The 10350-nt window shown below is 43.1% G+C and overlaps 1 protein-coding gene across 1 annotated transcript in view; it reads right to left on the bottom strand.

Annotated features, from left to right (window-relative positions):
* Positions 1-6942: 6942 nt before the first annotated feature.
* LOC144508689 (myosin-7-like) overlaps positions 6943-10350 on the bottom strand; it is a 137033-nt gene continuing 133625 nt past the window's right edge. Inside the window, exon 42 of the mRNA XM_078236973.1 lies at positions 6943-7055. Coding sequence (XP_078093099.1) covers positions 7044-7055 — 12 coding nt within the window. The 3' untranslated portion in view covers positions 6943-7043. The remainder of the gene's footprint in view (positions 7056-10350) is intronic.

The raw sequence follows: 10350 nt of genomic DNA, 5'->3' as shown, positions 1-10350 counted from the left end.
GCTCTCCCATTTTGCAGCTGATCTGCTTCACATTTTAATATTTTTACACATTTTTGGAATCCCAAACCAATACTCCCTATATTCCTATCTGAACTTTTACTGAATTGGTGTGCACGTTATTTGGGTCTGAGCTGGTGAGATGTTTGTCAACTTGTTACAAGTTTGTGAAGGTGAGAAAAATATTTATTGGAGTTATTTCTGATCGAGTTCCTTCATTGGCCATAATTGGCATTCCTTCCGGGAATTTGGAGAGGGCAGAGGAGTGATAGTCGAGAACGGTTATATAAAGCACTGCCACAGTAGAGTGTGGTGACATTTTTCTCTTGGACATCTTTGTCGTCTTTAACATCGTAAGAAGTTTAACAACACCAGGTTAAAGTCCAACAGGTTTATTTGGTAGCAAACGCCACTAGCTTTTGGAGCGCTGCTCCTTCGTCAGGTGAGTGGAAGATCTGCTCATAAACAGCAAACAGGGCATATAAAGACACAAACTCAATTTACAGAATAATGAATAGAATGCGAGTCTTTACAGCTAATCAAGTCTTAAAGGTACAGACAGTGAGAGTGGAGAGAGCATTAGCACAGGTTAAAGAGATGTGTATTGTCTCCAGACAGGACACCAGTGAGACTTTGCAAGTCCAGGCAAGTTGTGAGGGTTACAGATAGTGTGACATGAATCCAAGATCCCAGTTGAGGCCGTCCTCGTGTGCGGAACCTGAGGACGCACACACGAGGACGGCCTCAACCGGGATCTTGGGTTCATGTCACACTATCTGTAACTCCCACAACTTGCCTGGGCTTGCAAAGTCTCACTGGCTGTCCTGTCTGGAGACAATACACATCTCTTTAACCTGTGCTTAATGCTCTCTCCACTCACATTGTCTGTACCTTTAAGACTTGATCAGCTGTAAAGACTCGCATTCCATTCATTATTCTGTAAATTGAGTTTGTGTCTTTCTATGCCCTGTTGTTTATGAGCAGATCTTCCACTCGCCTGACGAAGGAGCAGCGCGCTGAAAGCTCGTGGCGTTTGCTACCAAATAAACCTGTTGGACTTTAACTGTTAGACTCCTTACTGTCTTTAACATCACCACCCTCCCCAAAGTGACCAGGCTGAGAATGTGCTCTCTGCCTCTCGTACATCTGGTGTTTTCTTAGTATCTTATTGTAACAATCTGGCTAATGCCAAGAGTTTGTGGGGAAAGGTGTTAACTAAACCTTGGATATCGCTGTCTAGTTACTGATGTGCTTCCCTCCTGCCCTCTGCTGACAATTTTCATCACTGCTTCCATTCTTCATCCTACAGTCCCTCATCACCTCCAGTGCCTCATCTGGGTGATCACTATTGTGTGAATCTTAATTGCATCTGTCTCTGAAACATGTGAATGTCACAGCCTCCACAAGTGCACTTACACAGTGAACCTTGCAGACTTTCTGTCCCTAACTCAGAGTTGGTGCTTTGTGAGCAGAAATCAGTAACTTGGAAAGGAATTGGACCTGGGCTATATTGCTCAGCTGCTTACTGTCTGCACTGAGAGAGAGCTCCCAAGGGTATTTTTATAACCCACCCATCAGGATGTATTCTGCAATGGTTATATCTCATTTCAGCCCCTGGGCTTGACAACCTATATAGGTTTAATGCTGAGCAATCCTCAATTTTACCCCAGAGTTCAAACTTCAGAGTCCTGGGCCAACTAATGGCTGTTGGTTACAGAGCGGTTGGGTCAATGTCGGTTGGTAATCAAATAGCTAAATGATCAATTCAGATTCTGCCTTATTGTAGCAAGAGTTTTGAATTTGTGGTGTTTGGATGCCAGTGTCGAAAGCAGATTCATGTCTGCAGCCACACATACCTGTCTCCTTCCTGACCTATTGAAGCTCATTGTTACATCTGTTAAGTGACCAGACTATCTGATTATAGATAACCCAATAATTGCTCTCTACTTTGAGTTCCCATATTAGTATGTTTGTCTGATGAAACTCTAAAACATGCCTCACTGAAAAGACTTTGCATTCTCTGCCATAATTGAGGCGTGTGATTTTCTCAGTCATTCCCATTCATTCAGTCCATTGTTGAATTCCAGCTGAACCTAAAATTTTCAGATTGCAATCTGTTTTATGGATTTGCATGCAGTTCATTTCTTCGAGGATGGAATTTCCATTTAGGACAAAGTGCATAGGTGCAGAAGTCGGCCATTCAACCCTTTGTTCATGTTCCATCATTCTCTTAAAGTCATGGGTGATCTGTATCAACTCCATTTTACTCACTTTCACTCTATATCTCTTGACATTCTTATCTCTAAAAATAAAAGCTAGCAATCATCAAATTTTTAAAATTCTGACTTCTCAGCATCCACAACGTTTTGGGCTGCTCTGTGTAATATTACCTGTACATTTTGCATTTGCGGTTCCTTGAAAAACCAAGGACTATTGGGGATCTAAGTTGGTAGCCATATGTCTGCTCAGCGTATGAATGTTGTCATGCTCCATCAATAATAATGGGTCAATAAAGAGCTTCGCAAATATTTCGGAACTTTAGACTAACACCGTACTATTTCTGCCATTGGCTGCAAAAGGAATAGAACAGGCTGAGTCTTTGATGCTGTGCTCAATTCCTACACATCAATGGAAACAGTGATGACATTGTGAAGCACATTGAGAGGCCAGGAGCTGGCAGCAGATTACAATGCGTCTGAGTTAAGAGCATCAGTGATCTACCTTATCCTTCAGGCCATGCAATTAGACTAGATGATGCAGAATTATTGCTTCATTTGCCAAGTCTGTCATACTGGATATAAAAGGTTTCTCTAGATAATTTAATATGTATAGCTAGTCCAGCTCACTCCGAACATGTGGGCATTTTCTATAAGACTTGACCAAGCACTGACCCAAAGCCAATGGGACACATGAATGGAAATTAAATAGTGGAGTGTTCTGCATTGCCCTTAATGGACATGTCAGACAGATCCCAGCCTGTTGCAGGATTTTAAAAACAGAGGGATCCTATGGAGTTGGGGAACTACTGGCAAGGTTCATTTGGTTGTTCAGCTTATTACCTGTGCAGTAATTGAAACAGAGCAGGCTGGATTTTGTTTGAGGGATGGATAAGGCGGGTTTTATACAAGATGTATAAAAGTGGTGTGAGGCTCGGGGAAAGGCTTGCAGTCTTTATTCATTTGAGTTTAGGACCCAATGCCCTCCTGGAAAATAATGCAGTCGGTGGTTAAATTCCAGATGATATTTGAGATTTTACTTCAGTTCTGAGTAGAGATTCATTGAGTATCAATCAAAAAGAATGAGTCAAAGCTGTCATGTTCCGTGCTTGTGATTGTACAGTGGCATCAACTGGCTGTTCTCCAGTGAGGCATTTCTGAAAGAATTCTAATGCTCCTTGCAAATGCTAACCCAGGAATGAGAATGTTGTCTTCCCAGGTGTATTATGGTCTGTAAAACTCACCAGGTATCAGGAGAGCCTACCAAGTTGTTGCTTCACAGAAGAAATAGCTGCAGGGCTGACCATTCAATATGCTGGTGTTTATGTAATTTGCAAAAGAGAATTCTGTTGGATCTAAAGCTGGCCTTTTGCACCGTTTGACAACCTATTTGGTGACATTCACAAATTTCCTGTAGCTTAAAATTGATCACTGCAATAATGTTTTCTGCCTGTCAGGGCAATGTTTTTAGGTGGTAATAAGGATTTGACAAGTCCTTCCATCTCAAGTTGTTGGAATTTCTGCAGCCACCTTAATGTGATGCACTTCATAGTTTCTCATCTTCATTTGGCCACAAATTCCTACTTTAGAAATATAGGAGCAGGAAATCTGTTTAGCTTTGTGTGTGCCACCATTCATCGCTGATCTGTATTTGAACTCACTCGCATGCCTTGGTTCCATTTCTTTTCACACCTTTCTCTGGCAAAAATCTATCCAGCTCAGATTTAAAAGTAATTGAGCTGGTATCTAGTATGGAAGTGTTCCACACTTCTGCTACCCTTTTGCATGAAGTGTTTCCTACCTTCTCTCCTGAATGACCCGACTCTTGATTTTATAATCCCATTTGCAAATCTCCCAGTTTGTGAAAAATATTTCTTTTCCTGATTAAAAATCCTAAAAAACCTCAATCAAATCATCCCTTAACCATTTATGTTCAGATCACCCTTCAACTAAATAACAGAAAATGCACTGATTTGAAATGTGATGGTTTAACTTTCAATAACTTCCCTTGTGTCTTTGGCAGAAGAGATTTGCAACATTGCCCTTTAGTATTCCATTTTGTTTAAATTTGGCCTTTATAAATTATAGCAAGGGCAATGTACAACCAAGACAGTTCCCTGTTAAATCACATGGAGGTGGAGGGTCAGAAGTTAAGTCAAGTTTAAGAAAATAATCATTTTCCAATCTGACACCTTGAAACTAAAGTTTGACAATTTGATTGTGAATATGTTTATATGAAATATTTTTGGCAGATTAGGGAATGGATCCTACAAAGCCAAACAGCCCTTCAATATTTCACATTCTTTCCACAGAATGGGTGGCATTGCCCTAAATCCATCATATATTCATTGTTCAGTTGCTGCCTGCTCCCATAATGTGTTTTTGCTCTCCAGTTAAAATATATATATATTTTGTTTTTATCATTGTTATTTAACCTTATTGTACATGACAATAAAAATGCTTCTGATTACCTTTCATTGTGGTATTTGGGTATACCCTCCCCCCCCAGATAGTCATTCTCTGGCAGTGTTCCACTTGAAATGACTATAATTGATAAGGATGTTCATTATTGCTGTCCAATCATAACTAATAGTTTTTCCAAAGTTGAAATTTGAAGAATTTGGAAGATTTCCCTGACGCTGTCAAACTCAGCTACCTGACAGAAGCTAGCATCAATTAGTACTGGATGCGCTAGGGGATCAAAGTCATGGTAGAAAGGAGAAAAGCTGCTGGGCCACCTACCCCATTACTGCTCTGCTCAAACACCCCGGTTCAATTTCGGTTTTAACTACCATCCAACTTCCTCTGTTCAGTTCAAGAATGACCTCCTGAACAAAATACTCAACTCCTTCAGCTGTTTAGGGCCTGTTTGATCAGGTATCTACAAAAGAACTCACTTTTAGAACCACACCTCCTCCTTCGGCAACTGTCTAAGGCTCCCATGTGCTTTCACATGGATCCCAGCTGAAAGTCCACCGCTTTTTGGATTCGGCCGCAGTGACATGTCTCTGACAATCTCAAACTACTGTTCTTGTCATAGATTCACTCTCAATGCCATGTGCCATCACATGCATGCTCTTGACCTCTGACTCACTATCTCAAAGTTTTTTTGGTTGACAGTTTCAATTCACCCTTCACCCCATTCTCCGCTTTAACAAAAAGCTTTTAAATCTTCCTTTCAGGTGTGAAAGATCACAAATTGAGTGCCAAATGTCTCTTGATCCTTTCTTCACTTCCTCTGACCCCATCTTTTCTGCAAAGCTTCGTTCTATAGCAACCACATCTTGAATGAATTTTAAGTTCGGCACAGCACTGAGCTCGCTCTTCACCTCCAGCCCACGAGTATTCTGTTTAGCTTACCCTTTTACCTCGCTCCAGTATTCCCTCCACCTGGACCTCTCCCCATGACCTCTTGCACTCAAAATAGAAGGAAAAGATCACAGAGTAAATTGTTTTATTTACACTTCCTGAATGTGCATTTAAACATCATTGCCAGGAAAGGAGCAGGCCACCTGCTTTGTGTTTCCCTTCCTCAACTCGTTTCGTTTACTGTTTGAGGGGGTCAGGGGCTGCAAGAGTCTGTATTGATGGTCAGGGGCGCAAGGGTCGGTATTGATCAGGGGGTGCGAGGGTTGGTATTGATGGTCAGGGGGTTGGGGTGAGGGGGTCGTGGGTGTGATTCAGTTACTTTCTAACTCCTTTCCCAATCTCTCGTTCTGCACCAAACGCAGTGACCTGCTCCTTAGCCCCAATCCAGCAGAATTGTCCTTTGCCCCAAAGCAAAGTGGCTCCTAATCAAGAAATCCCTGAGAGAATGTTACTGCATTCAACCCAGATAAATGCATAGTGGTCCATTTTGGCAGGTCAAATGGGATGAAGGAGTACAATATTAAGGGAAAGACTCTTGGTACTGCAGAGGATCAGAAGGACCTTGGGGTCAGGGTCCATAGGACTCTAAAATTGGCCTGCAGGTGGAGGTGGTGGTTAAGGAGGCATATGGTGTGCTGGCCTTTATCAATCGAGGGATTGAGTTTAGGAGTCCAGGGATAATGATGCAGCTATATAAGACCCTCGTCAGGCCCCACTTGGAGTACTGTGCTCAGTTCTGGTCGCCTCATTCCAGGAAGGATGTGGAAAAGATTGAAAGGGTGCAGAGGAGATTTACAAGGATGTTGCCTGGATTGAGTGGCATGCCTTATGAGGATAGGCTGAGGGAGCTTGGTCTTTTCTCCTTGGAGAGACGTAGGATGAGAGGAGACCTAATAGAGGTATATAAGATGTTGAGAGGCATAGATCGGGCGGACTCTCAGAGGCTTTTTCCCAGGGTGGAAATGGCTGCTACAAGAGGACACAGGTTTAAGGTGGGGGGTAGGTACAGGGGAAATGTTAGGGGGAAGTTTTTCAGAGGGTGGTGGGCGAGTGGGATCTGCTGCCGTCAGTGGTGGTGGAGGCAAATTCAATAGGGTCTTTTAAGAGACTCCTGGATGAGTACATGGGACTTAATAGGATGGAGGGTTATAGGTTGGCCTAAAAGGTAGGGATATGTTCGGCACAACTTGTGGGGCCGAAGGGCCTGTTTTGTGCTGTAGTTTTTCTATGTTTCTATGCTCCACTGGTTTCATTAATCTGCTCTAGCACAATGTATTGATCCTTCTCACACAGCAGGAAACTGCCAGAACATGAGCTTGGAAAGGTAGCTGCTGTAAACGATTAAATCCAGGACAAGACATTGCATTATAATTGTCTTTATTCACACAGGTTTTTTGCACTAAATGCTACATTGTCATCAAAAGCAGAAGGAAGTCAGTTCAGAGTCTTGTGCCCCGCCTTTTATTCTTCATGCTGAAATAAGGAAAACCCAATTAGTAAACAAAAATATAAGCAGTCAAAAAATTGAGTGACCTGGGCCTTGACACAGGAGGGGTGGCAGGAGTGTGACCTGGTATGATTGCAGCTAAATCAGCAATCTCGGGCTTCCAGTGCACAGATTGAAGATGTTTAAAGTATAAAACAAATTGTTGATGAAACTTTGACATCGGTTCAATCACATGAATCTTTGATACTCTATTACATAATGGAAATTGGGGCTAAGGTAATAGTCTGATGTTTACTGAATTTATCAGGCACGGGAGGAATTAGTAATAATGACAACTGTGTGAAACAAAGATCATTGCCTTGAAAACTTAACTCTTTCTCTCTCTACTCATGCTGCCTGACCTAAATGTTTGTAGTGTTTCGATTTTTGTTTCTCCTGCAACAAGACCTGGACAACATTGAGATTTGGGCTGATAAAGTGGCTGTAACATTTGTGCCATGCAAGTGCCAGGGAATGACTGTCTCCAATGAGAGAGAACCTAAGTATCTCCTCTTGATGCTAAATGGTATTACCATTGCTGAATCCTCCATCGGCACCTCCCTCTGTGATTGGATCCTGAACTTCCTAACTCACAGACGACAATCAGTAAGGATAGGCAACAACACCTCCTCCACGATCATCCTCAACACCGGTGCCCCACAAGGCTGTGTTCTCAGCCCCCTACTCTGCTCCTTTACACCTATAATTTGTAGCCAAATTCCCCTCCAAGTCAATTTTCAAATTTGCTGATGACACCACTGTAGTGGGTCGGATCTCAAGCAACGATGAGACAGGGTACAGGAATGAGATAGAGAATCTGGTAAACTGGTGCGGCAACAATAATCTCCCTCAATGTCAACAAAACAAAGGAGATTGTCATCGACTTCAGGAAGTGTAAAGGAGAACATGTCCCTGTCTACATCAATGGGGATGAAGTGGAAATGGTCGAGAGCTTCATGTTTTTAGGTGTCCAGATCACCAACAACCTGTTCTAGTTACTAACCTTATTGAGTTTTTTGAGAAAGTGACCAAGGAGGTGGATGGGGGCAAGGCAGTGGACGTGGTATATATGGATTTTAGTAAGGCGTTTGATAAGGTTCACCATGGTAGGCTTCTGCAGAAAATGCAGATGTATGGGATTGGGGGTGATCTAGGAAATTGGATCAGGAATTGGCTAGCGGATAGGAAACAGAGGGTGGTGGTTGATAGTAAATATTCATCATGGAGTGCGGTTACAAGTGGTGTACCTCAGGGATCTGTTTTGGGGCCACTGCTGTTTGTAATATTTATTAATGATCTGGATGAGGGTATAGTTGGGTGGATTAGCAAATTTGCTGATGACACCAAAGTCGGTGGTGTGGTAGACAGTGAGGAAGGGTGTCGTAGTTTGCAGGAAGACTTAGACAGGTTGCAAAGTTGGGCCGAGAGGTGGCGGATGGAGTTTAATGCGGAGAAGTGTGAGGTAATTCACTTTGGTAGGAATAACAGATGTGTTGAGTATAGGGCTAACGGGAGGACTTTGAATAGTGTGGAGGAGCAGAGGGATCTAGGTGTATGTGTGCATAGATCCCTGAAAGTTGGGAATCAAGTAGATAAGGTTGTTAAGAAGGCATATGGTGTCTTGGCGTTTATTGGTAGGGGGATTGAATTTAGGAGTCGTAGCGTTATGTTGCAACTGTACACAACTCTGGTGCGGCCGCACTTGGAGTACTGTGTGCAGTTCTGGTCCCCACATTACAGGAAGGATGTGGAGGCTTTGGAGAGGGTGCAGAGGAGGTTTACCAGGATGTTGCCTGGTATGGAGGGGAGATCCTATGAGGAGAGGCTGAGGGATTTGGGATTGTTTTCGCTGGAAAGGCGGCGGCTAAGAGGGGATCTTATTGAAACATATAAGATGATTAGAGGTTTAGATAGGGTGGATAGTGATAGCCTTTTTCCTCTGATGGAGAAATCCAGCACGAGGGGGCATGGCTTTAAATTGAGGGGGGGTAGTTATAGAACCGATGTCAGGGGTAGGTTCTTTACCCAGAGGGTGGTGAGGGATTGGAATGCCCTGCCAGCATCAGTAGTAAATGCGCCTAGTTTGGGGGCGTTTAAGAGATCCGTAGATAGGTTCATGGACGAAAAGAAATTGGTTTAGGTTGGAGGGTCACAGTTTTTTTTTTTAACTGGTCGGTGCAACATCGTGGGCCGAAGGGCCTGTTCTGCGCTGTAATGTTCTATGTTCTATGTTCTAGTCCCCCTCCATGCTGATACTATAGTTAAGAAAGCCCACCAACGCCTCTACTTTCTCAGCAGACTAAGGACATTTGGCATGTCCACTCCGACTCTCACCAACTTGTACAGATGCACCATAGAAAGCATTCTTTCTGGTTGTATCACAGCTTGGTATGGCTCCTGCTCTACCCAACACTGCAAGGAACTACAAAAGGTCTTGAATGAAGCCTAGTCCACCACACAAACCAGCCTCCCACCCATTGACTGTCTACACTTCCTGCTGCCTTGTAAAAGCAGCCAGCATTATTAAGGATCCCACACATCTCAGACATACACTCTTCCACCGGGAAAAAGATACAAAATGTCAGAGGTCACGTACCAACCAACTCGAGAACAGCTTCTTCCCTGCTGCTGTCAGACTTTTGAATGGACCTACCTTGCATTAAGTTGATCTTTCTCTGCACCCTAGCTATGACTGTAACACTACATTCTGCACCCTCTCCTTTATGAACAGTATGGTTTGTATAGTGCACAAGAAACAATACTTTTCACTGTATACTAATACATGTGACAAATTAAATCAAAAACAACATCCTGGGAGTCACCAGAAATTTACTGGACTAGCCATATAAATTTACTGTAAGATAGTGGGGAGTGGGGGGGGAGGGGAAGGAGAGTGGGTGAGGAGGATGGTGGAGAAGGTAAAGGAGAGAAAGTTTTAATCTAAAAGTAAGGCGAGGTGAGATTGGTGTGACCACAGCTGCTGTATTGTGTACAATTGTGGTCCCCTTAAGGATGGATATACTTACAGTTCAGAAAAGGTTTGCTATGCTGATTTGTGGGATGAAGGGGATTGTCTTCTAAGGGAGAGGTTGAGCAGTTTGGGCCTTTACTCAGAGTTTGGAAGAATGAGAGGTGATATTGAAACAGCCAAGATCCTGAGGAGGCTAAACAGGGGGGATGGTGAAAGGATGGGTTTCCCTAAACCGGGGGAATGGTGAAAGGATAGTTCCCCTTACAGGGGAATCATGAAGTTGGATAGAGACCATTTTTGAATGAGGTCTC

The sequence above is a fragment of the Mustelus asterias genome, chromosome 20 (assembly GCF_964213995.1).
Source record: "Mustelus asterias chromosome 20, sMusAst1.hap1.1, whole genome shotgun sequence".
Classification (NCBI taxonomy): Eukaryota; Metazoa; Chordata; class Chondrichthyes; order Carcharhiniformes; family Triakidae; genus Mustelus; species Mustelus asterias.
This window is presented reverse-complemented; position numbering and strand designations above follow the sequence as displayed.